The sequence below is a fragment of the Oryctolagus cuniculus genome, chromosome 2, assembly GCF_964237555.1.
Source record: "Oryctolagus cuniculus chromosome 2, mOryCun1.1, whole genome shotgun sequence".
Classification (NCBI taxonomy): Eukaryota; Metazoa; Chordata; class Mammalia; order Lagomorpha; family Leporidae; genus Oryctolagus; species Oryctolagus cuniculus.
The window spans coordinates 158,782,827-158,810,805 of record NC_091433.1 but is presented as its reverse complement, the minus strand read 5'-3'; the positions used below and the strand labels follow the sequence as shown (position 1 = coordinate 158,810,805).

At 40.4% G+C, this 27,979-nt stretch overlaps 1 protein-coding gene across 1 annotated transcript in view; it reads right to left on the bottom strand.

The window, feature by feature from the left end:
* Nucleotides 1–27,979, bottom strand: part of LRPPRC (leucine rich pentatricopeptide repeat containing) — a 110,183-nt gene that overhangs the window by 78,057 nt on the left and 4,147 nt on the right. The window contains exons 2-11 of the mRNA XM_008254465.4: nucleotides 19,480–19,679; nucleotides 17,628–17,750; nucleotides 12,712–12,833; nucleotides 12,550–12,608; nucleotides 11,741–11,827; nucleotides 9,730–9,856; nucleotides 9,261–9,405; nucleotides 8,820–8,965; nucleotides 8,472–8,577; nucleotides 8,283–8,390 (exon numbers count right to left, since the gene is read on the bottom strand). Of these exons, the coding sequence (XP_008252687.2) occupies nucleotides 8,283–8,390; nucleotides 8,472–8,577; nucleotides 8,820–8,965; nucleotides 9,261–9,405; nucleotides 9,730–9,856; nucleotides 11,741–11,827; nucleotides 12,550–12,608; nucleotides 12,712–12,833; nucleotides 17,628–17,750; nucleotides 19,480–19,679 (1,223 nt within the window). The remainder of the gene's footprint in view (nucleotides 1–8,282; nucleotides 8,391–8,471; nucleotides 8,578–8,819; nucleotides 8,966–9,260; nucleotides 9,406–9,729; nucleotides 9,857–11,740; nucleotides 11,828–12,549; nucleotides 12,609–12,711; nucleotides 12,834–17,627; nucleotides 17,751–19,479; nucleotides 19,680–27,979) is intronic.

Below are 27,979 nucleotides of genomic sequence, written 5' to 3'. Positions count from 1 at the left end.
GGGGGAAAGTCCCTGCCTGTAGTGCCAGCATCCCATACAGGCGCCGGTGTGTGTCCCAGCTGCTCCTCTTCCAACCAAGCTCTCCGCCTTGGAAAGAAGTAGAAGATGGCCCAAGTCCATGGGCCCCTGAACCCAAGTGGGAAACCTGGAAGAAGCCCCAGGCTCCTGGCTTTGGATCGGCCCAGCTCCAGGCATTGTGGCCATTTGGGGAGTGAAACAGCGGATGGAAAACCTCTCTCTCCCTCTGCCTCTGTAATCCTGCCTTTCAAATAAAGAAATAAATCTTAAAAAAAAAAAAAAAAAAAAAAAAAGATGGCAAATCATATAGTCCTCTTCTGCATATGCAAAAGTTACTAAGCACTTGATAGGAGGATACAACTAAATTGCTTTTTAATCACTAGTAATAAATCAGGGCAAATTTAATGGCTTAAATGGCTAAGTTTCTTCTGAAATACATTGGTGAAGTGACCAAAAAAACTATGCTTTTGAGTTTAAGGAAACCTAATTTCCATCCTAGTTTTGGTACTAAATGGCAAGGTAAACTTGGACAAGTAACTTTACCATTCTGGGCCATGATCTCTTAGTTTCTATACCAGAAATAGCAACACGTCATGAATTGTGCCTTCTACATAAAATTCTGACACATATTAACTGCTTAATCTTTGCTCACTAGCAATGTATCAATGCACTCAATGGAATAATTTTCTGACCTGTAAGAGTCCATGCCTATTGAATGGAAGTAGGCAAAGTTCAAAAATTATTAAAATATTATCCACAGGTATGGAAGAATTTTTTTAAACATTTATGTATTTATTTGAAAGGCAGGGTTACAGAGACAGAGAAGGATAGACAGAGATAGAGAGATCTTCCATCTGCTGTTTAACTCCCCAAATGGCTGCAACAGCCAGAGCTGGGCCAGTCTGAAACCAGGAGCTGCATCTGGGTCTCCCAAGTGAGTACAGGGACCCAAGCACTCAAGTCATCTTCTGCTGCTTTTTCCAGGCCATTAGCAAGGAGCTGGATTGAAAGTGGAGCAGCCAGGACACATACCGGTGCCCATTTGAGATGCCAGGGTTACAGCCAGTGGCTTAACCTGCTGTGCCAGCGCACCAGTCTCCAGGAAAAATTCTTAGAAGATGGAAGACCACAGTAAAACAAAACTACCACATTCTAAATAAAAAGAATCTCAGAATTGCGACTTGGCTTAGATTAGTCAGTACATCAAATGTGACATTAATATGGCTTTCAATTCAGGCTATAGGGGTAGGGGGTGCATCCTCCATATAAACAAAGCTGGTAATGTTTTTAGAGGTCCTAAGCCAGACACAGAAACATAATACTACAAGATCTCATATGTGGAACATAAAGAAATTGAACTTTAGAAACGGAGAGTACAACAGAGGTTGCCAGAGACTGTCCTGGGGTTAGGGGTATGAGGAGGTACTGGTCAAAGGATACAAACTTTCAAATAGAAAATGAATAAATTCTAGGTATAGCATGGTGAGCAAAGTTAAGATTACTATAGTTTTGCCTGAAATTTGGTGGGAAAGCAGGTTTTACAGGTCCTTACTGCCCTTCCCCACTCACAGATGGCAACTACTGGGGGCGATGAATGTGTCAATTTACTGTGGTAATTACTACACAACATGTAAGTATATTAAATCATCACGTTTTACACATTGAATACATAAATTTTTGTCAATTAAAAAGATCAGCTGGGGCCGGCGCTGTGACGCAGTGGGTTAAAGCCCTGTCCTGCAGTGCCGGCATCCCATATGGGCAACGGTTTGAATCCCAGCTGCTCCACTTCCAATCCAGCTCTCTGCTATGGCCTGAGAAAGCAGTAGAATATGGACCAAGTCCTTGGGTCCCTGCAACCACGTGGGAGACCCGGAAAAAGCTCCTGGCTCCTGGCTTTGAATTGGTGCAGCTCTGGCCATTGCGGCCAACTGGGGAGTGAATCAGCGGACGGAAGACCTCTCTCTCTGTCTCTACCTCTCTCTGTAACTGTCTTTCAATTAAATAAAATAAATCTTTAAAAAAAAAAAAGGTCAGTTAACATTCATTTTAACAAGATTGTAAAGTGTTTTCTACAAGATCACAGGTAAAATTTGGGTAAGAAGCCAAGTCTCCTAATTACTGACAGGTGCTAATTAACACTACAAAAACCAGGAAAAAAAACCTTTTTCCTGCAACAAGAAGGAACTGGGATTAAGACTTTGCTCAGCATGCAAAAGGTATGACTTCTAGTGTTTCCTTAATTGTTCAGTATAGAATGATGATAAAGCTCCCTACTTACATCTCAGGGTGGTTATTGAGATAAAAAGAAAAGAGGGATAAGCACTCGGCCTGGCAGTTAAGATGCCCTCTTCAATATCACACACCTGGGCTTCCTGCCTGGCTCCACTCCCTACTCCAGCAAAGCAGGTCCTGGGAGGCAGCAGTGATAGCTCAGGCAACTAAGTTCCTGCTACCCAAGACAGAGACCTGGACCGAAATCCTACCTTTGTTGTGGGCATTTGAGGAGTGAACTATGGGGTGGGAACTTTCTGCTTCTCTACTACATACAAATCAATAAATTAATTAAAGAAAATTGTGTGAAGCACTAAACCTAATGAAATTAACAGTAGCAATGATAACTTTTTAGCTATATCAAAATAACCAGTAATTAAGTTCCCTAGAGGATATTCTGATGTAAACAGGCCAGCAAACTGCAGACGTAAGATTCTTATTCCTACTCGCAAAACTTGACCCCATCGTCTACGCCTCAGATATTTCATTCTCGTAATTCTTCCTTAATATGTATGAGGGGGAGGAGTGTACTCTGCTCACTCAGATGATCTCTGTTGCTGGCATTTTTAACTCCATTATCTTTCTAACTGAAACTAAAGCAGGCTTACGAAAACCTGCAGGGGAGGAGGTTGAACACCTTTGGCACAGCAGTTAAATCAGTGCTTGGCACTCCGAGATGCCATATCTGAGTGCCTGGTTCAAGTCTCAGCTATTCCACTTCTGATCCAGCTTCCTGCTAAGGTATGTGCTGGGGAAGCAGCTTATGAAAGCTCATGTCGTCGGGCCCTGCCACCCATATGGGAGACTCAGAGTTCAGGGACCCTGGCTTTGGCCTTGCTTAGCCCAGGCTGTTGCAGACATTTAGGGAGCTAACCAGCAGACAGAAGCTTACTCTCTCTCTCTGCCTTTCAAACACAATGAAAACAAATAAAAATTTTTAAAAAGAAAATCCAAGGGACTGGCGTTGTTGCATAGAAGGTTAAGCCACCACCTACAGTGCCAGCATCCCAAATGGGTACCAGTCTGAGTCCTGGCTGCTCCACTTCTGATCCAGCTCCCTGCTAATGTGCATACGCTAACCCAGAAGACGGCCCAGGTGCTTGGGTCCCTGCACCCACGTGGGAGAACTTGAAGTTGTACCTGGCTCTTAGCTTCAGCCCAGCCTAGCCCAACACCATTTGGGAAGTGAACCAGTGGATGGAAGATCTCTCTCTATCTCCCTCTCTCTAACTTCACTTTTCAAATAAATAAATAAATCTTAAAAAAAAAAAAAAAAGAACTAAAGTAGTTGAAATTATTGGGAAACATATTAATTACCTGAAGAACTTTCATGATTATGACTCTTGGCTTTGATTTTTATACTCTATTTAGTGTACTCCATCAGGATGCAATTTCTTTCTCAAAAGTAAGTTTCCTATATTCAACTACTTCTCCCAACTGGCTGCTTTCAAAGCAGCCCTTCCTTATATATTTTTCCTTTTCAAAAATTTTTTTTCCTCCTCAACAGCAAGAACAGGTTTATTTAGAGACAAATCTGTGAGAAACTCACTACCAGCAAAGGTAGACAGTGCCTTCTTCATACAGACTAAATCTTTGTATAATAGTCAGTTACTTCTTATCAGTACCCATAATCACTATAGGTTTTTCTTTTCATTTAAACTAACTTGCTAAAAGTATGTTATTTCATGAGATGACTTTTCCACCTGTACCACAGAAAGAAATACCAGTAAGATGAGCATTGAGGAAATATTTCTTAGAGGCTGGTGACAGCTAAACTTGCCGGTAGAAAATTTCAATGGAAATTTGATCACCCTGTTGTTGAAAACTCTTGGCTCAGTTTTATCTGACCTCCAACTATCTTTCTTTGATGTCCTAAAGCATTTTACTTATTTTTTATGAAACATTCCTTTACATCTTTCAACACTGCAGCCATGATTTTCTTCTAGTATTTCGTTTTTTAAAGATATACTCAATTTTATTTGAAAGGCAGTTACAGAGTGAGAGGGAGAGACAAAGAGAAAGAACTTCCATCAGCTGGTTCATACACCAAATGGCTTCATCGGCCAGAGCTGGGGCAGGCCTAAGCCAGGAGCCTGGAAATCCAACCAGGTCTCCCATGTAGGTTGCAGGGGCCCAAATACTTGGAATATCCTCCACTATGTTCCTAGGAGTATTAGCAGGGAGTTGGATCAGAAGCAGAGGAGGGAATAGTGCTGTGGCGCAGTAGGTTAATCCTCTGCATGTGGTGCCAGCATCTCTACCTCTCTCTCTCTAACAGTCTTTCAAATAAATAAAATAGATCTTAAAAAATAAATAAATAAATCTTTTCAAAAAAGAGAGCAAAGAAGTCTATTAAAAAAACTGGTTTTCTTTGCAGGAAGTTTTGAAAGATAGTATGTAGTTTATTCTTTTTTTTTTTTTTTTTTTTTTTTTGACAGGCAGAGTGGTTAGTCAGAGAGAGAGAGACAGAGAGAAAAGTCTTCCTTTTCCGTTGGTTCACCCCTCAATGGCCGGTGTGGCTGGTGTGCTGCAGCCGGCGCACCGCACTGATCCGAAGCCAGGAGCCAGGTGCTTCCTCCTGGTCTCCCATGGGGTGCAGGGCCCAAGCACTTGGGCCATCCTCCACTGCACTCCCAGGCCACAGCAGAGAGCTGGACTGGAAGAGGAGCAACTGAGACAGAATCCAGCGTCCCGACCGGGACTAGAACCCGGTGTGCCAACGGCACAGGCGGAGGATTAGCCTATTGAGCCAAGGCGCCGACCATATGTAGTATATTCTACAATCATTTTTCATGTAACAGTTTGTTTAAACTTCTTACAGAATAAACTTGTTCTTTATTTTGAAATAGTCATATGTGAATTGTTAAAAGTAATAGAAGAAGCAGCTGGCCTTGTGGCACAGCAAGTTAAGCCGCTTGCGATGCCAGCATCCCATATGACCACTGATTGGAGTCCTGGCTGCTCCACTTCTTTTTTTGTTTGATTTTTAAGATTTTACTTATTTATTTGAGAGGTAGAGTCTTAGACAGTGAGAGAGGAGACACAGAGAAAGGTCTTCCATTTGCTGGTTCACTCTCCAAATGGCTGCAAACGGCCGGAGCTGCGCCGATTCAAAGCCAGGAGCCAGGAGCTTCCTCCAGGTCTCCCACATGGGTACGGGGGCCCAAGGACATGGGCCATCTTCTACTGCTTTCCCAGGCCACAGCAGACAGCTAGATTGGAAGAGGAGCAGCTGGGACTGGAACCGGCACCCGTATGGAATGCCAGCACTTTAGGCCAGGGCTTTAACCTGCTGCACCATGGTAGAGTTACAGAGAAAGAGGAAGGAGGGAGAGATGAGGAGCGGGTAGGGGTAGGGAGAATCTTTGAAACACTGGTTCACTCTTCAAATGGCCATAACAGCTAGGGCTGGGCCAGGCCGAATGTAGGAGCCAGGAGCTGCTTCCAGGTCTCCCAAGTGGGTGCAGGGGCCCAAACACTTGGGCCATTTTTTATTGCTTTCCCAGGCACATTAGCAGGGAGATGAATCGGAAATGGAACAGCTGAGACTCAAACCAGCATGCCTATGTGATGCTGGTGCCACAGGCAGCTAAGCCACAATGCTGGCCCCAAAAATCACAGTTTTTAAAAATGGTAAAATAACTGACAATGTCTTGTACTCTCAAGTTATATTTTTCAGTAAAGCGTAAGTCTTTACATCTTTCTAGGTAAAATCTTCATTAAGAAATTGGTGCTTCTTTTTAAAAACATCCTTAATGTAAATTTCTATATGGTACCTAAGAATTTTTTTAAAATAAATACAGTGTAATTATTTACAAAAAGCTAATTTGGAAAGTATTATGGTATAAAAAGATAATTTTCCATTCAAATCCCAGCACTACTGACAGCTACATGTTGAACTTAAGGTCATTAACTGAATTTCATGAATGCTCTCAGGATTCAGGAGAGTCCTTAATCTAACATGAGCTTTCAACAAGGCAACTCCAAAATCTAAACTTTCAGATTCCAGCAAAGATCATTCAAGACAAAGGCCACTGGTTACTATTCAATTAGTATAACTATAGAAAGAAATCAGCCAAATTCTTTCATATTTACTAAGTAGCAAAAATATGGCAACAAATTCAAGTCTAGATCAGTAGTAAGGTTGGGAAAAGAAATTTACATGATAAACATTTCACCAGAGTACCAAAACTGTTTTGGGACCTCTGTATAGGTGGACAATACTAACAAGCCACAAGGGTTTGAAGGAGCAACAAAATTTCAGTGGTTCAAAAACATTGGGTTAAGGGTTATCTCTTGGAGCTTTCAGAAATGGAGGATATACAAAGAGTTAATCAACTAGCATATTATTTTCACAAAGATTTTTCTAAAAAGGATTTAGAGACTTTTATAGCCCGAAACAATTAGGGAATACTTGTTTCACTATTTCCTTTAAACCAGAAGACGACTATGTATTTAAAATAAAATTGCAATATGAAAGTCTGCTAAAAGCACTTTTTGTTGTTTGTGCATTTTGTTTGTCACCCAATGTCATACTAACAACTCTGCATCTCATTCCAAAGCACATTATACTGTGAGGTAAAATGAAAAAGACCATTTTTTGTTTCCCCAAGGGGGAAGTACTTCTGTTAAAAGCATCTTTTTTATGAGACTATTCTTTCTGAATTACCAATAATGCAAACCAAAGAATTAGATACTGTACTCTAAAATTTAATATTTGTTCAATTCTTATTCATATCCTATAGACATCCCATGTGTACAGGGAAAAGTATGGTAAATGCTTAAATGACTTAAGAACCTGAAAGACTGAACGTTTTTGTCCTTCAATCAGCAGGCTGTCAGGTCAGGAGCCCTCACTTCGCAATAAAAGTTTTTCTGCTTTTCCTATTATTGTAACTAAACTCTGTTAAAAAGAAATGCACTAGCCCAAAGGAAACACCCACACCCTTTTTTGTTTCCATGAGCCTGATCACCTATAACTTTATTAAGGCTAGGCAAACTAATTCCAAATACTTCATGTAAAATCAAGTACTAAAGAGAAGCTTTCTTAGGAAATTAAAAACAGCAAACTACTTAAAACTACTCTCAAAAGTTTGAAAAGCAAAATGAGAGGTGAATTAAGAAATTAAATAAGATTAAAAAATCCACTGTATTTCATTTTTGTAAGACATGTAATACTTGAGGCCACTCTTGCCGCATAGTGGGTTAGGCCCCCACGTGAAGCACCAGCACCTCACATGGGTGTTGATTCGAGCTTCAGCTGTTCCATTTCTGATAGCTCCCTGCCCATGCTCCTGGGAAAGCAGCAGCAGATGCCCAAGTGCTTGGACTCCCACAGCCACATGAGACCTGGAACAAACTCCTGGCTCCTGCCTTTGCCTGGTCCAGGTCCAGCTGTTGGGGTCATTTGGGGAGTGAACCAGAAAGACCTCACTCTTTCTGTCTCTCCCTTTTAGATAAATAAATCTTTAAAAAAATAAATATCGGGAGCCAGCACCATAGCATAGTAGGCAAAGCTCTGTCTGTGGTGCCAGCATCCCATATGGGTGCCTGTTCATATCCTGGCTGCTCCTCTTCCAATCCAGCTCTCTGCTATGGCCTGGGAAAGCAGTAGAAGATGGCCAAAGTCCTTAGGCCCTTGCACGCACATAGGTGACCCAGAAGAGGCTCCTGGCTCCTGGCTTCGGATTGGCGCAGCTCCCGCCACTGTAGCCATTTGGGGAATAAACTAGGGCATGGTAGACTTTTCTCTTTGTCTCTCCCCCTCTCTGTAACTCTACCTCTTAAATAAATAAATCTTTACAGAAAAATTAAAAATAAATTTTAAAAATGCAATACTTTATTGTAAAGATTTAAAACCATTTTATTTTTTCACAAGATATAATACTCAGGAATAAGTACATTTTCCCAATGAACCCAGTTAGATGTGTGCACCAACTATTATCCTGGCTTTCTAAACTATTATAAATTGGTAAAAGACAAAATCTAACCTTGAACATTTTTCTTCTTCTGATATCCAACTAGCAATGGCCAGAAATAGTGAGTTCGGACAGGAAAACCTTCTTCCTTCAAAGTCTTCATTAGCGCTTTTGCCAAATCTGAAAGAGATACCGTAACATATCACCAAGCACCCTCAGCCAATCTTGGTGCCATGGTTGTTAACCGTAAGGAGACAGTACCAGTTTTGTTGGCTACTAAAGCACAATGGAGCGTGAACTGCAAAGGAGATGAGTGCATCTGTGCTTCCTTTAGCTTCTTGCAGTAGTCTATCAGCTTGTCCACAGGCTGGGGAGAAAAGAATCACCATGTTAGCCAGACTGGCAAGTAGCCTCCTAGCTGATCTTCTACAGATATGCTACCACTTTAGGGATGAAAAGTTTGAACACTTTATCCTCTTTCTGTCCAAAAAAATCAAGATTTTTACAATGTTTACAAATGACTTCATCTTGCAAAATTTCTTGCACTGTTTTACAGAATCGTATTTCACTGCCAATTACGAAGTCTGCAAAATTAAATGAAAAGAATACCGTATCCACAGTCACACAGTGTTTTAAGAAGAAACTGCCAAAGTCAGTCAGGTTGTCTTCCTTTGATATAGGACATGCTAATAAAATTTGCAATGCAGTATCTTCCAATTTTTCAGTGACTAAAAGCAAAATGAGGTTCATTGCATCTGGGAAGAAAACAGACATCTTTTGTTACTAAATTGAACAATATTTTTACACTGCAATCAATGCTAAAGACAAAATTAAGAATTGCAAACACCAAAAGGATGTCTACCTAGTAACACTAAAACACTTCCCTATCAAAACATCCCCATGTATCCATTAAAGACATTTCTTACTTTACCTTGTTCGTATTTTGTAAAGAATCCTATGTTTACCTATCACAACCTCCTGTTGTTAGAAAATGCTCTTTCTATCATGTAAGAATGGCACTTTAGATTTTTATAAAAATTGGAAGACTACCTGGAATATATCTTCTTTCATATGTAATTTTTTCCAAAATTTCTGAGACATACTGAGGATATCCAGCTTTACTGAAGCTGAAGATAATCTGTAGTAAGTCACGGTCCATCAGGTAAAGATCAGATTTTTCCACCTTCTCCAGGGTCTGCAGACAGTTCCCAGAAAGTGGAAAAACAAGTCAGGAAGCTATATTTTTAACATAAGTATTAAGAACTGAAATATGAAGATTCAAAAAATTAGGAACAGATATCTCTGAAAAGTTTAGGACTTCTTTTCTAAAAAAGGAAACATTCTATTTCAAACTAATATGATGTACCAAAGTGCAAGAATTCTCCTTCAAATTATATTTTCTACAAGGAGACATCTTTAAAAGCATGTATAAATGACACTTTTCTGCTTCATATAAAACATAAAACAAGCTTATACAAATGATTTTGAAGTACATTCATTTATTTTCTGTAGGTCATACCTGCTTAACACGGTCAATGTCACCCTTCTCGGCGTATGCATTCAATAATGCTAGGTATGTGTCTGGGCCAGGCTCAATGCCGGCCTCTTTCATCACTGTGAGAATATTTTCTGCATTCTCCATATCTCTGTAAGTTAATTTATTACAGAGTAAAGTATTACTATACTATGGTCAAATGTAATATAATTATTTGATCTGAAAGATATTATTTATGGTTACTAAAATCAATAACTTTAAGTTACCATTTGGAATCATGTTATATAAAAAGGCTAAATACATATCAAACTGGTTATATGTCTCTGAAATACTAAACATGAAAAACATGTGAAATTTTTACAGTAACTTTCCTAAAGCCCTAAATTATATAATAATTACATAGAGTAAATATTGTACCCCGCCAGCGCCATGGCTCACTTGGTTAATCCTCCACCTGCGGCGCCCTCATCCCATATGGGCGCCGGGTTCTAGTCCCGGCTGCTCCTCTTCCAGTCCAGCTCTCTGCTGTGGCCCAGGAGGGCAGTGGAGGATGGCCCACGTGCTTGGGCCCTAGCACCCACATGGGAGACCAGGAAGAAGCACCTGGTTCCTGGCTTCAGATCAGCCCAGCGCCGGCAGTAGCGGCCATTTGGGGAGTGAACCAATGGAAGGAAGACCTTTCTCTCTGTCTCTCCCTCTCACTCTCTATAACTCTACCTGTCAAATACATTACAAAATAAATAAAAAATAAAATGGCAATAAAAAATATTGTACCCATGTCTACTACATTAAATATGACTCAGAAGGACAGAATAACACTAAGTAACACTTGAAAAATGAAAGTATTTTCCAAAGCAGTTAATAAACTTGACAAATTTGGTTACTTCGTGTCCTGGCTGCTCCTCTTCCAATGCAGCTCTCAGCTTATGGCTTAGAAAAGCAGTAGGATAGTCAACTGCTTGGGCCCCTGCATCCCCATGGAAGACTTGGAAGAAGCTCCTGGCCCAGGATAAGCTCAGCTCTAGCTGTTGTGGCCATCTGGGGAGTAAACCAGCAGATGGAAGTCCTCTCTCACTGTCTCTCCCTCTTTCTGTCTGTAACTCTCCCTCTCAGATAAATAAATAAATCTTTAAAAATAATAATAAAGTGGAACATTATATAAAAATTTTAAAAAGAGCAAGTTATAAAAATACTAACATGTGGGAGCCAGCACAGTGGCGTAGTAGGCTAAGCCTCTGCCTGTGGTGCCAGCATCCCATATGGTGCTAGTTCTAGTCCCAGCTGCTCCACTTCTGATCCAGCTTCCTGCTAATGTGCCTGGGAAAGCAGCAGAGGATGGCCCAAGTGCTTGGGCCCCTGCACCCGCATGGGAGACCCAGAGGAAGCTCCTGGCTCCTGGCTTTGGATTGGTCCAGCTCCGGCTGTTGTGGCCATTTGGGGAGTGAACAAGTGTATCTCTTTCTCTTTCTCTCGCCTCTCCCTGTCTGTAACTCTGCCTTTCAAATAAATTAAAATCTTAAAAAAATTTTTTTTTAAATACTATCATGTTCTACTTTATACACTTCAGATTTATTTGTGAAGGTGTATACACACATGCTTTAAGAATTTGCTGCAGGGCAGGTCATAAAGTCAGCACCTGTGATACCAGCATCCTGTAAAGGCACTGATTCAAGTCCTGGCTGCTCCACTTCTAATCTAGCTCCAGGCTAATGGCCTGGGAAAGGCAGTGGAGAATGGCTCAAGTGTTTTGGCCCCTGCTACCCATGTGGAAGACCCAGCTGGAAGACGCTCCTGGCTCCTGGCTTTGGGCTAGCCTAGCCCTGGCTGTTGCAGCCATCAGGGGAGTGAACTAGCAGATGGAGGATCTTTCTCTCTCTTTTTCTCTCTCTGTGTCTCTCCCTTTCTCTCCGTAACTCTTTCAAATAATAAATAAATCTAAAAAAAAAAAAAAAAACAACAACACAACAATTTCCCACAATAATTTTCTATAAATTTAAACCTTGCTTAAGAACCAAAACATTTTGTTGGACATTACCCAGCTCTTGCATGTCCTGTAACAAGAGCACTGAACACAGCTTCTGTAACAGGAAGATCCTTAGTTTTCATAAATCCAAGAATCTTGCTGCAAAGAAAGAGAAATGAAAATACTCTTTGGAAATATATATCAAAGACACTTCCCACAACATGTATAGAATTAGGCTCTAAGTTCTTTATTTTATTTTGAAATATAAAATCCTTGCTTTAAAAACTACAAAGTGAAAACTGATCTGTTTCCCACAAAATCCCACTCCCTGAGTATCAATATTTTAAATACTCTTGTTAAAAATCCAAAGTAATTTTTAAAAATCTGATGGCTCTACTCTACTAATTAACCTTTAAAAAGCATAAATTTCAATAAGATTCATTAAGTTAAAATCATTTCAATTTGTCTCTTATCTCCCAATCTTCAGTCTCAAGTGGTACTAAGTTTCTTTAGCCCACAATTAACTTTATATGAATATGTGATTTAAGGAGAATACTCTCAGCTTTGTAAATGAGCTGATGAAATATCCTTAGGAAATGGTTTTTTTAAAAAAAGTAAGGCCAAGCTTATATCTCAGTGATTTTTCACTTCTGCTCTAATAAATCAAGGTTTTAATTAAAACAGCAGTTCTTATTTATCTTTCCTTCTTACACAACAATTTATATTTTTTCTGAGTCATATTACCAAATTTGTTAGGCTGAAATACTTGTGAAAGAATTTCCTTACAAAGAAGAAATTTTAAAATCAAGGAGTGGATATATTCTGGGTATACAAAATTTACAAATGTGTTTGCTTAAACACAGATTTCTAGAGAGCCATACCTGGCACCTTCAATATCTCCAACATTACAATAAGCAGCAATCAATCTCTGGTATGTTACCTGTCAATGAAATGTGCCAGTTATTTTTTTTCATATTTTTCTGAGTTAAAATTTTTAAAAAAGTGGATTTGACCAATAAATATTCTTAACAGGGACCACCTACTCGATTTGGTTGAATATTTGCTTCCTCCATTTTTGCCAGGAAATCAGTTGGCGAGAATTTATATTCATTTTGAAGATAGACTTTAAGTAAAGCATTGTAGTGACTCACATCATACACAGTACCTATAAATAAAATTTAAATCAAAGTTTTAGAAAAGCACTTAAAATCATCTTTATCAAAACTGAAATCATGTACAACTAAATGTAACAAACAAAAAATTATCTATCACCTTAGCATTTCACCCATCTATGGGACACTTAGACCCATCGATAGAGCAAGTGAAGCATGGAAGACAGTAATTACTGAATTATTGTAATTACAAGTCACTACCTATTCAGAAACCAAAAGGTCTCTTACTTATGAAGCATAATATTCTATTCCTGTGAGAAAATGTTGACAATACTCCTGCATGTAAAAGTGGCTTAAGGACTTATCTATACCAAACTCATTACTGGCCAGATGGATGGGTTACACCTGAAGTTCTTTTATACCGGGAGAACCGTGTTGGCAACTTGATTACTTACTAACCAGGCCACGCTAAACCTTCTTCTTTGAAAGACTCATTCTGTTTTCAGTTGCTAAATATCAGTTCTGATCTGCTATCATCAATTATCTGTCTTCTTATGACTTTTGCTTGCTTTCTGCATTCACACTACCTACAGCCACTACAATGGAAGGTCATCACTCAGCCTAAATCCACCTATTCACAACTTCATGGTTATCCTATTAATCAAGTGCTAACATGATCATTAAAATTCTCATGAATTTAAATTTCAGATATTCATTTAATTGCTGGTGGCCACACAGTCCTAGGGTCAATATCTAATGTTAGATTATGAGATTTCAGGCACCAAAGATTTGTCCTAGTATATTAATGCTAACTACTGTAAAAATAAAGTCTCGGGGCCGGCGCCGTGGCTCACTTGGCTAATCCTCCACCTGCAGCACCAGCATGCCATATGGGCACCTGGTTCTAGTCCTGGCTGCTCCTCTTCCAGTCCAGCTCTCTGCTATGGCCCGGGAAGGTAGTGGAGGATGGCCCAAGTGCTTGGGCACCTGCACTTGCGTGGGAGACCAGGAAGAAGCACCTGGCTCCTGGCTACGGATCAGCATAGCTCCGGCCATAGTGGCCATTTTGGGGGTGAACCAACGGAAGGAAGACCTTTGTTTCTGTCTAACTCTGTCAAATAAATTTAAAAAAATAAATAAATAAAGTCTCCCCACAACACCTTTGAGGCAAGTGCTATTACTCCCATCTTATAGATGAGGAAAACAGATTCTTTCTCATGTCCAAGGTCACGTGACCAATAAGTGACCACAGATTGGAACCTAGATGGTATAAGCCTTGAGAATCCAATGTGTTAACTACTGTAAAACTTTATGCAGGGCCTTAAAGAGGAACACTGTGCAAGTGAACCTCTGGCATGCAATTTTCAACAATGTCTGAAAATTCATTTTTTTTTCTGACAGGCAGAGTTAGACAGTGAGAGACAGACAGAGAAAAAGGTTTTCCTTTCTGTTGGTTCACCCCGCAAATGGCCGCTATGGCCAGTGCACCGCGGCCAGCGTGCTGCACCAATCCAAAGGCAGGAGCCAGGTGCTTCCTCCTGGTCTCCCATGTGAGTGCAGGGCCCAAGCACTTGGGCCATCCTCCACTGCTTTCCCGGGCCACAGCAGAGAGCTGGACTGGAAAAGGAGCGGCTCACTTGGCTAATCCTCTGCCTGCGGCGCTGGCACCCCAGGTTCTAGCGCCGGTTGGGACGCTGAATTCTGTCCTGGTTGCTCCTCTTCCAGTCCAGCTCTCTGCTGGAAATTCATTTTTAACAAATCCTAACTCAAGCTGAACTCCGCTAATAACAGTTAGCCTCAGCTCCAGGGTTGCAGGAAATAATATTCTAAAATCTTATGAAAGGTGAGTTCACTTTGTTCTATTAGAGAAGCTGAGGAAATTGCTCAAAAACCAAGTAACACCTAAACTGGCTTTTCCTATAGATTTTAGTTAAAACCAGCATTCAATACAACTCTTTCAGTTTTCATGCTTTCTGTTACACTGGAATAATGTAATTCCACATACAGCAAAAATGTTTCTGTAAGTCTCAGTAAAATTTTTATCCCTATACTTACTTATTATATCCCACTAACTGCATGGGTCATTTCTTTAAAATAAGGTTTTTAAAAACTGAATTTTGTAGTATGAATTTTAAAGTCCAGATCTATAACTTAAATTAAAAACCCAAAGTTTGGGGATATAACCCTAAAACCTGTTACCTTAATAAACAAAAGCTAAAATAGCATCATCACCTAGTGTATTTTATCCCATGTCCACAGACCTCCAACAATCTTTCACAGTTTGGCTCTGCTGTCCACTGTTTTTCAGTGTTTTGCTACTATATTCTTATTCAGTCTTTCATGTGGTAACTTTGTAAATTATCATCCACTGGCATTTATTTTACACTTCTGTTATTAAACTTGAAGGCATGTTCAAAACTACTATTATTTTGGGTCAATGTCTTGCCTAGATCGAAGCTTACTCTTCTGCTAACAGTATAACTAGACAGCCATTCTCTCTTCTGCGTGTTGTCTTGGACTTGTCCACATGAAATTTTTGCCCCACTTTTCTATCAACAGAACTTTAAATATTATTTCTGTAGTTATGTTAATGAGCTTGGCATTTAACAGTTCAGGAAAAAGGTATCTGAAAACTTTAATATATATATAATATATAGAATATATAGAACTATATATAGTCAATATATAGTTCTCCCTGTCAAAATCATATATAGTTATAACAGAGTGTAATACACTATCTTTCTATGGAATTGTTAGGGCTCTTCTGCATTTTAGAATAAAATCTTTGGCTCTCAGATCTTCACTGAGATGTCCACCTCGTCTGTCAGGTGTATTCTTTTCATTAAACCTGGCTAGCATGCTTACTGCTCCTGTCTCACATCTGAAATTCTTTTCTTGCACGCAGACAAGGATCTCTGACCAACTGTCTCCTGTAACAATTGGCAAGGCCATCCAGCTCCAGATGGTCATGAAGCAGGGCTTCCAGACTATCCCAGTGGACTATGTGACCAGCCCTCTGAACCATGCAGGACAATCTTTCCCAGGCTATCCCCAAACACCATAGGACAGGCAGCACGAGAAGAACAGCCACAATCAGCCCTATGCCCACACACCAGCTTGAAGAATAAACACAAGAAAGACCTTCACCCATTCTAGCCCCCATAAGATTATGGGTTATTTTTCTTTTGAGAGGAGAATTTTAGGCAGCAAGGTAGACAATAACCTATGTGTATAATAGGAGCTGTGGAACAAAAAAAGAATTTTTGTGTGCCTGAACAAGGAAAGAAATGTAGAAGCAAGCCTTGGAAGCATAATAACATTTACATATCAAAAGTCTTACCCTTTTTTCAATAACCTTGTTCAATAACTCCTGCCCATAGCCAAGAGAGCTATTAGATCTAATATTGTGCTGAAAAAGTCCTGGGAGGAATTTCACAACTTAATTCCATGCCCAAAGAAGTCCTCCACACAACATCCCAGAGTAGGGGAGGGGAAGGAGAACTGCCTGGCTGTACCCCTATCTATAAAAACAGTTGTCTGAACGCAGAGTGGTTTCTCAGTTCTTTATTGAGATGCCGACCTGGTATGTCATGTGTATTCTTTTCATTAAATTTGGGTACCATGCCTACTGCTTAAAAACAAAAAAACTAAAAAGCAATCCTTCTCACACATATTTTTTCATAGCCGTATTTAATTACATGACTTGATAGCACACAAAAACTTCTAATTTGGGGTAACTTTTTTATCTTTACTTTTCTAGTGAATTTATATGTATCTACTTTTTAAAAATTATTTTAAAAATGAACCTATCTTCAAAATAAATTATGAATGGATTAAAAACTATGAGGTAAGGGTCTACAGTTTTTTTCCTTATAGGCCCTATATATTTTTGAAGGATATAACCCTAGGAATTTTATATATTGTGGCTATATTTAATTGTATTCTTCTATTTTATTTTTTAACTAGAAAAGTGATGGATTCTCAAACATTATGTCCAGCTAATTTTTATAATTATAATTTTTCTGGGATTTTAAAATTGTATCACCTAAAAGACAATAATTTCTAGCACTGCTTCATATCATAGATCATTGTATTCATGGGACAGTTGATTTTAGATTTTAACATGTTAAAGAACATCTTTCAATTAAGATTTTTAAAAAATCAGGAAAGAACATCAAATCTTATCAATACTCTTTCTATGTAACTATTTTTTGTATGTATTATATTCATATGGCTCAAAATTGAAAATATATAAAAGTAGAGTAAAAATTATATCCAGTGGTTTTCATTCTATAAGAAATATTTATAAGTACATGAATTTAAAAAATATTTTGCTACAAAATGGTGCATACTATACCCACTGTCCAGTACTTCAATTTTTATTGATACTTTGGAGAACACCTCCCCTCCATGAGTATTTTTCTAACCACTACCATTCTATTACAGATGCTCCATAAATTAGATATCTAATCCCCTAAGTGAAGGACATTAGAGCTGACTCGAATATTGCTATTACAAATAAGCTACAATGAAGTTATTCTTTTGCATATACGACTATATTTGTATCTGATTTCTAACAAACAGAATGACTTGGTCAAATTGTTCATTTATAATTTTAACAGAGCAAACATTTTTCTGATTTTCTTTTCAAGTTATCATACTTACATTGTTTTAAGTTATTTTATTCTTAATGCCCCTAGATGTCACTGTAACTCACCAAATAAATCATATTACCAAAATTTATGAAACAAGTAGCCATCCCATAAAATTAACAGTATTTATATAAATACTTTTTTACAAAAAGAAAGAACATCTTTAATACATATCATATATTCAGACAATCATACCCAATTTCTGAAGTTTTTCCCATATCTGATGAGCAAATTCTGTTCTCTCTGCGAGAGTTAGTTCAGGCAAGAGAGAACCACAGCTGCGCAGCAGAAGCAAGGCTTGATTACTCCCTGGGCTACCTATGGAAAAGAGGTTAACAGACAACGTTGAATACAAAACCAGTTTCATTTTGATAGATATCAAAACTTAAACTGAAGTCTATAAATAGTCAAAAATGTTGGCCCACCAAATAGTGATAGCATCTATAAATTAGAAAAATGCTAATTCACAATGTTAGTAACAATTAAAAGCAGAATAATACTGAAAATTTTTCTGCTTTTTTAAGGAATCTAAGGTTATGAAATCCATGTAATCTGCATGGTTGTACTGAATACAAAATATAAAGAACCCAACTTATAAGCAGCACTTGCTGCAATTCAGACTAAGTTTCTTAGTATCTTATGAAAAGAATACAAAAATGTATAGTTAAAACTCATAAGCATCAAATTTAAATCTATAATCAGTTATAAGATAAAAACTTCCTTCTTTCCATATTCATAACCATTATTTACATGTCCCTAAAAGCTGACTTTAAAACAAAATAAACCCCTTATTATATAATTCAACTTACATGAAATACCAAAAATAGACAAACAAACAGTGGCAGAAAACATACTAGTAATTGCACAGGGCTGGAAAGGACTCGGGGCAACAGTTTGGGAGCTAACGCTCGAGGACAAGGATTTCCCTTTGGAACAAAAATGTTTGAGAAGCGATTGTAGCAATGGCTGGAAAACTGAAAAACCTCCTGACTTCAGCTTCTGCGAATGCAGTGGTGATGGATTCCTACCACCAACAGAGGAAACCTGGATTGGGTTCCTGGGTCCTGGCTTCACTCCCGACCCAGTCCTGGCCATTTTGGAAATTTGAGGAGTGAAACTGAAGATGGGCGCTCTGTCTGTCTGTCTCTCAATAATAATAAAAGAAAAAATTCAATGCACACAACTATAGTTATAACTAATACTTCTTTGGTATTCCTCATCATCAGATTCTTAAAAAAGATTTTATTTATTTATTTATTTATTCACTTGAGAGGTAGAATTAAAGACAGAGAGACAGAGAGAGAGAGGTCGTCCATCCACTGGTTTATTCCTCAAATGGCCACAACGGCCGTAGCTGGGCTGATTCCAAACCAGGAACCAAGAGCTTCTTTTGGGTCTCCCATGCAGGTGAAGGGCCCAAGCACCTGGGCCGTCTTCTGCTGCTTTCCCAGGCCATAGCAGAGAGCTGGATCGGAAGAGAAGCAGCCAGGACATACACAAGACAATTTACCACTGAAACATGACTCTAAAACAAACACCTAGGGGTCCACGCTGTGGGGCAACAGGTAAAGCCTCTGCCTGGGATGCCAGCATCCCATATAGGTGCCAGTATGATTCCCTGCTGCTCCACTTCTGATGTGCCTGCCAAAGCAGCAGAAAATGGTCCAAGTACCTGGACCCCTGCCCCCTTGTGGTGATCCAGAAAAAGCCCCTGGCCCCTGGCCCAGCCCTGGCTGTTGCAGTCAGGGCAACAATGAACCAGCAGATAGATGGTATCTCTCTATCTCCATAATTCTGACTTTCAAATAAATAAATATCTTTAAAAAAAAAAAACAAAAAAAACAAAAAAAAAAAACAAAGCAAAATGTTTTAGTTACTCCAAACTTTGTCTTGATGACTTAGACAGGGATCATCACTATAGCACAGAATCATGATGATCAACAGAATACAACAAAATTCAAAAGAACAACATACACGGCAATAAGCTTACCCCCAAATAAGTATGTATTTAAAAAGTGAATTTTTTGAACAGAAAATTTTGAAATACCTGAGTGGCATGTGCTATCAAAGACTCTCTGAAGAAGCATCTTTGGAATGCGGCCAGTTCTTCTTACAGAATTATCTAGTCTCATGAGTGCCCAATCAAACCACCTGGCATTCCTTTTGGGAGACAAAGTGGGCTCCTCTTGAAGAACATTCTTTTTTTCAGCAGCAATGGCATATAGCCTGGCTTGGCTCAGTAGACCCCTAGAAAATGAAACATAATTAGGTATAAACTAAGTCAATCATGCTATATGTCATCTTTCTGAGTAGAATTTATGTAAAACTTTTATTAGTTATTAATACCTTAAAAATGGCAGTACAATATGAAAAATAATCAGAAAAATAGGAAGTTTTGACTTTTTGCCTTAAGACAATTTACATATACATATAAATCATATACACAGTAACTTTCCTAAATAGCTGAGTGTATCTTGATAGATTTCAACATAAATCATTTCTTTTTATTTTTTTAAAGATTTATTTATTTATTTGAAAGGCAGAGTTACATAGAGGCTGAGAGAGAGAGAGACAGAGAGAGAGAGAGAGAGGTCTTCTATCCACTGGTTCACTCCCCAGATGGCCTCAGTGGCCAGAGCTGAGCCAATCCGAAGCCAGGAGCAGGAGCCTCTTCTAGGTCTCCCATGTGGGTGCAGGAGCCCAAGACTTGGGCCATCTTCTACTGCTGTCCCAGGGCATAGCAGAGAGCTGGATTGGAAGTGGAGCAGCCAGGACTCAAACTGGCACCCAAATGGGATGCTGGCACTGCAGGTGGAGGCTTTACCTGCTACGCCACAGCGCCAGCCCCAGAGAATCATTTCAAACTAAGATGGTAATATGTTGTGTTTTGTAATTTTTTAATCTCCCATAACCAAAACAAGGTTAGTGAAGGAAAAATGAAACAATTTATGCTACAAAGCTCATCTCACTTCTATTAATAGCACAGAGATCTAAAATATATCCAAAATCTGATAACTTATCTGCTTTCCATCCATCAAAATGTTAGTTTTGACACATTGCTAGTTTTACACATTTCTAATTATTTAAGATAACTATAGCCATTAAAAATAAATTAGATTTCTGGTGTTTAACATCATTAATTTTAGGTCAAACAAGAACAAAAATGTTTACAAATTACGTAGTCAGAATAAGTATGTTTATAAAAACATATCGTTTACAAAAATATAATTTTCAAATTGCTCAATATTTTACTAAGATAAAACCTAATATATACACCAAATTCTCTAAAACATTAATTCAGTGGTTTTCCTGGCTGTAGGAATATATGCTGTCCCTGATTTACTAGAAATTCCAGCCAGCTTTGTAGCACAGTGGTTAAGCCGCAGCCTATAATACCAGCATCTCATATGCACAAGAGTTCAGGTCCTGGCTGCTCCACTTCTGAACCAGCTCCCTGCTAATGTGCCTGGGAAAAAGCAGCACAAGATGGTTGAAGTACATGGGCTCCTCCTACCTATTTAGGAGACCTATGATGGAGCTCCAAGCTCTTGGTTTTGGCCTGACCTAGTCTAGCCCCTCTAACTGTACCTTTCAAATAAACCGATCTTAAAAAATTAAGTAAATCTCTGGCACATACACAGAGAGTGGTAAGTTTAAACATAAAATTATTGCTGGTTTTTTATGACTGGAAAACAGATAATGTGTGTGAAACTGCAGTAAATGGAGCTAAACCAGAGATTTTCCCCACAAGGTTCTGTAAAGCACAGAGGCAGTAATGGATACTAGACTGGAAATTCTATCACAGTGATCTGGGATCAAAGTCATGATCATGGTGACCCTCAAGGTTTCCACCCATGCAAACAGACTGGAAAATGTCAGAATACAAAATAAACAGACAATGTCTTATCTCTGTAAACCTAATGGTTGGCACATTGTAGATTTAATTGAGCAAAATTTGTGAAATGAATGGAATTAAATGTTAGATTATTACCTATAGAAGATATACCCTTACAGTTATTTATTTTCTAAAGGCTTCCAAAGCCATTTTTTTGGCTACTGTAGCAGTTATTCCTAATACAAAGTATCATTATTTTAACCCCCCTCCCAGAACAACATGTCAAGTTCAGCTGTGTATAATAGTGCTCAATAACAAAAGCTGATTAATATGGAAATTTCAGAATTCTGGTGGAGTATACCTCTTTGCCAGTTTTTTTCATCTAACCCAAATCTAGTAAGTTGTTAGAGAACACAAAAACAGAACATTTGCTAAAATGCAGTTTTAAATGTAAGAACAAACACAAAATTCAGGAAGACAGAGATGCTCATAAACTAGCACATCATTCTGAACGTTCTGAGGCCGATTATTCTTGTAAGTCCTTACGGCAGTCAAGCTTCCTTTGCCTAAGTATGCTTGACTTGAATTAGTTAAGTAGAAATATGAAGCTACTTTAAAATAAACTGGGATAGGGGAAAGGATCTATCTTTAACCAAAAGATTCTCCAATGCCTTTTCCACTAATTATATGGCCCGGAATTTATTTTTAAATTCACTCTAAAGAGGCAGGCACAACAGTTAAGACTTGGGATATCTGCACCCTACATGGGGATATCTGATTTGAATCCCAGTTCTGCTTTAGATTTCAGCTGCCTGCTAATGTACCCCTGGGAGGCAGCAGGTAAAGGATCAAGTACCTGGGTCCTTGCCACCCATATGGGAAATCTGGATTGAGTTTCTGGCTCCTGGCTTCAGCCTGGCCCAGCCATACCTAGTCACACCTACTGCAGGCATCTGAGTGAGCCTGCAGCTGGGAAGTATCCATCTCTCCCTGCCTCTCAAAATGAACACTTTTATTTCTTAATTCCCTCTCATATACCTTGAAGGGAACATGAACACCACAGCCTGAAGCAGTGGATAGGTTATGGCAGAAAGGAAGGGAAGAAACGAGTCTAGGCTTTATGCTCCATGCAAGGTAGGAACCTGCTCCTCAGGCTGCACAAGCTGGAGCGCACTGCCTTGAAACCCTAAGGACCAAAACTGACCCAACTACACAAGGGAAAACTATTATTTTATCATCTCATCCAAGTATCAGAATGACTCTTTTATACTTCTGCATTAAACATCTCAGTTCCCTCCTTAGCATACTCACCAAAAATATTGAAGTTATTCATGAATTTCCTCTGACAAAATGACATTTTTAAAAGTTGTTTTTCTCCATTTAAAAAAACTGTCATGGTGGTGATTTTTATTTTTAGTCTTAGTACAAGAAGAAACTAATTTCATAGTTGAGCCACAATACTTAAAAAACAAATGAACAAAAAAACCCCACAAGGGTCAGATTACTATAAGCCGGCTTCCACAGAGTTCTACCCTTTCAGCCTGTATGTATTTTTAAAGATTTATTTATTTATTTGAAAGGCAGAGTGACAATCTGCTGGTTTACGCTGAAGCCAGGAGGTCAGCATTCCATCAGGTCTCCCACATGGGTTGCAGGGGCCAAAGTACTTGGGCCATCTTCTGCTGCCTTCCCAGGCACAGTAGCTGGGACTCGAACCAGTGCTCTGATATGGAATGCTGGCATCACAAGTGGCGGCTTAACCCACCATGCCACTACGCCAGCCCCCATCATGTGCCTTTTTTAAAAAATTAACAGATCATATTTATTTTTTGAAGGCCACCTGACTTCACTGATTTCAAAACCTTTGAGGACAGTGACCATTCTGCTCAAAAGGGAGCCAAATGGCAAACAGACTGGTGAGGGAAGGGTCCAGGAACCCACTCAAGAAAGTAGGAAAACTGTCACTGTGGAATTGGCAGGTGGAAACTGAAGGAGGGGAACTGCATGCAAGAGTGAGAATCCCAGAAAAGGTGAAGTGGTGAGGGCAAGAAACGCCCTCCCACCCCCACCCCAAAGGCCTGGGAGGACATCAGAGGTGAATAGGACAGCAATCTTTTCCTTTGACGAGCACAGAGTCCCCACCTAGCTGCTAACTCTGGAAGGTCAATGCTGGGGCTGGGGCTGAGGGCTCCAGGACAGCATCACAAGGTGATACACCACTCTGTAGTCCTGGGACGGCTTGGCGTTGGCGCCACATGTGTCCTTCAGCCACTCCTGGAAGAGATCTTCATCTTTCTTTTGGACCATTAACTGGCCAAGGACCACGTAGCCTTGTCAAAGCCCCTTTCCTCCAGCTTCTTCCCCAGGACTGTACCAATCCTGGCCAGGCTGCCCACTGGTTTCTCCCCCATGGGCTCTGCCATGAAGTCTCAGTGCTTTTGGGACATTGTCATCAGGCTTAAGTGTCAGCTCTGGCTCCCGCAAGCCACTAGAACTTTGACTTCCACTCAATGGGTAATACTTTTTACAGAAGTTTTAGGTTTATAGAAGAACCAACAGAAAGTGCAGAAAGAGGCTGGCCTATGGGGTAACAGCCTAAGCCTCCACCTGTAGCACTGGCATCCCATATGGGCATCAGTTCCAGTCCCGGCTGCTCCTCTTCTGACCCAGCTCTCCGCTATGGCCTGAGAAAGCAGTAGAAGATGGCCCAAGTGCTTGGGCCCCTGCACCTGTGTGGGATACCTAGAAGAAGCTCCTGGCTCTTGCCTTTTGGCTTCGGATGGTCCCAGCTACAGCTGTTGAGGCCATTCACGGAGTGAATCAGTGGATGGAAGACCCTTCTGTCTGTCTGTCTGTCTGTCTGTCTCTCTCTCTCTGCTGTAACTCTTCCTTTCAAATAAATAAAATCTTAAAAAAAAATAGTAGGTGCAGAGATACTATATACCATATTCCCCCTCTAGGCTCCTCTATTAACAACTTGCATAAGTTCCAGTCGGGGCGCCGACTGTCCCGGTCACTCCTCTTCCAGTCCAGCTCTCTGCTGTGGCCCGGGAGTGCAGTGGAGGATGGCCCAAGTCCTTGGGCCCTGCACCCGCATGGGAGACCAGGAGGAAGCACCTGGCTCCTGGCTTCGGATCAGCGCGGTGTGCTGGCTGCAGCAGCCATTGTGGGGTGAACCAACGGAAAAGAAAGACCTTTCTCTCTCTCTCTCTCTCACTGTCTACTCTGCCTGTCAAAAAAATAAAATAAAAAAGAAATGATGAACCAACAGGTACACATGATTATTATCTAAGGTCTTGAGTTTACATTAGGGTTCACTCTTGGTCTATACATATCTATACTTTTCTTTGATAATTTTTGCTCTCCAAATGCCAAAAAAGGGCCAGGGCTGGGCCAGGGTCAGGGGCTCCCACATGGGAGATAGGAACCCAATTACTTGAGCCATCACCACTGCCTATCAGGGTCCACATTGGTGGGAAGTTAGTCAGGAGCCAGAACTGGGTAACAAACGCAGGCAATCCGATACAGGATGCTGGCATCTTAAATGCTAAACGTCCACTCTAATCCATGTTTTTTTTTTTTTTTTGACAGGCAGAGTGGACAGTGAGAGAGACAGAGAGAAAGGTCTTCCTTTACCATTGGTTCACCCTCCAATGGCCACCACACCGCGCTGATCCAAAGCTGGGAGCCAGGTGCCTCTCCTGGTCTCCCATGGGGTGCAGGGCCCAAGGACTTGGGCCATCCTCCACTGCACTCCCGGGCCACAGCAGAGAGCTGGCCTGGAAGAGGGGCAACCGGGACAGAATCCGGCGCCCTGACCGGGACTAGAACCTGGTGTGCTGGCGCCGCAAGGCGGAGGATTAGCCTAGTGAGCCACGGCGCCGGCCATAATCCATGTTTTGACAACTACATGATCCATATTTACTACTACAGTATCATACAGAATAATTTTACTGCCCTAAAAATGTGCTCTACCTCTTCACACCTTCTTCCTTTTCTGAACCCCCACAGACCTCTTTACTCAGCTCCGGATCTTGCCCTTTCTAGAATGTCATGCAGCCTTTTCACAGCAATTTCCTTCACCTGGCCAACAGAAGGGTATTCCCCAAAGCTCATGGGAAATGGGACCAAAGAGAAATTCATAGGGCCAGAGTTGTGGCACAGCAGATTAAGCTGCCCCTTGCAACACTGGCATCCCAGATGAGCACCAGTTCCAGTCCCAGATGCTTCTCTTCCAACCTAGCGCCCTTCTAAAGTGGCTGGGAAGGCAGCAGAAGGTGGCTCAAGTCCTTGCACCTTTGCCTCTTATGTGGGAGACCTAGACGGTGTCCCTGGTGCCCGATTTCAGCCTGATCCAGCCCTGACTGCTGCAGCCATTTGGGGAGTGAACCAGTAGGTGGAAGACCTCTCTCTCTACTCTTTCAAATAAATCCGATTTTTCAAAATATTCATTTTTATGAACATTTGGAAGTACTCTTGTATATTTAAACTTCTACCATGTCTTTTCATAATATGACAATTCATTTTATACTGTTTAATAATATTCCAATGTGGGGCTGCCACCATAGCATAACAGGTTAAGTTGCCATCTGCAACATCAGCATACCATTTGGGCATCAGTTCAAGTTCTAGCTGCTCTACTTCCGAAGCAGCTCCTTGCTAATGCACCTGGAAAAGCAGTAGAAGATGGCCCAAGTGTTTGGGTCCTTGCCACATACATGGGACACCCAGATGAAGCTCCTGGCTTCGGCCTGGCCTAGCCCCAGCCATTGTGGCCATTTCGGGAGTGAACCAGTAAATGAACATTTCTCTCTTTCCCTCTCTCTGAAACTCTTTCAAAAAAAAAAAAAGTCCAAAGTATGAATGCCCACACTTTGTTTATCCACTCACCTACTGAAGGACATCTAGGTTCCTTCCAAATTTGGGCTATTATGAAAAGCTGCTATAAACATTTATGTCCATTTCATGGACATAAATTCTGAACTTATCAGCAGTGAACTGCTCCACATTCTCACAAGCATTTGGTGTTTTCAGCATTTTGGATTTTAGCCATTCTAAGAGGTATGATGGTATCTCACTGTTGTTATTTATAAAAATTATTTATTTATTTTCATCTTACTTGAAAGGTAGAATAGAGAAAGAGAAACTCAGAGCAGAGAGGAGATCTTCTATCTACTGGTTTACTTTTTTTTACAAAAAGATTTATTTATTTATTTGAAAGTCAGAGTTACACACAGAGAGAGGAGAGGCAGGGAGGTCTTCCATCCGATGATTCACTCCCCAACTGGCCACAATGGCCAGAGCTGCGCCAATCTGAAGCCAGGAGCCAGGAACCTCCTCCAGGTCTTCCAAGCAGGTGCACGGGCCATCCTCTACTGCTTTCCCAGGCCACAGCAGAGATCTGGATGGGAAGTGGAGCAGCCGGAACTTGAACCGGAGCCCAAATGGGATGCCAGCACTTCAGGCCAGGGCATTAACTCATTGAGCCACAGCGCCGGCCCCTACTGGTTTACTCCTCAAAAGCCCACAATAGTCACGGCTGGGAGAGGCCAAAGGCAGGAGTCCAGAATTCCACCTGGGTCTCCCACATGGGTGGCAGGGGCCCAAGCACTTGAGGCATCATCTGTTGCCTTCTACCACATTAGCAGGAAGCTGGATGCAAAGAGAAGGTTTCAGGACCCAAGCTGGCATTCTGATATGGGATGCACGTACCACAACTCTCACCCCTCACAATTCCCCAATAATATATGATGTGGAACATTTTTCATATGCTTATTTGCAATCTGCATTTCTGCTTTGGTAAAATGCTCAGATATTTCTGTCATTTTTTACTTGGGTCATAAATTTTCTTATTTTGAGATTTTTTTTAAACTTGAGTCATAAGTTTTCTTATTTTGAGTTTTTAGAGTTCTACGTTTTGGGTAATTAATCTCAGTGTTTATTCTTTCAAGTAAACTTTTTATCTATTTTCTAGAGATGATGGGACAAGAGGAAGAGATTTCTCTTATGAAGTAGAAGATTTTTTTTTAAAGACCTGTTTGTTTATTTGACAGGCAAAGTAACAAAGAGGCAGACAGGGGAGGGCAGGGAGGGGGAGACAGAATCTTCCATCCACTGGTTCATTCCCCAGATGGCCACAATGGTCAAGGCTAGGCCAGACTGAAGTCATGATAGGATCTTTATCTAGTGAGTAAATCTGACACCCAATAAACTTTTTTTTTTAAAAATCTACCAATTATAGTATTATAAAAAAGCAGGGAATTATGATAAAGGAGTAACAGCAATACTGTAGATAGAAGGTTCCAGGAAGACGACATCTGAATCTCACTAAGGATAAAAAGGAATTACAGACAGCAGGTGACGAGCACACTAAGTGGTGGTAGAACAGTCAGCAGGTCAAGGGAGTGAGCAATGTCAGGGCTGGGGCTGAAAAGACTGGGCTAGATCAGGAAGGATGCTGAAGGCAGAGTCAAGTTTTATTTTAGGTGTAGATTTCATTCCATGTACAGCACCGAATCAGAACTCTATGAAAGGTTTATAAGTAGGAGCTGTGGCATAATCTTTCTCTGACAGGAAAAAAAAGAATCAAGTCTAGCTACTAGGTGGAGGAGCTAGAATTAAAATAGATATCAGGGCCGGCGCCACAGCATAGTAGGTTAATCCTCTGCCTGCAGTGCTGGCATCCCATATGGGTGCCGGTTCAAGTCCCAGC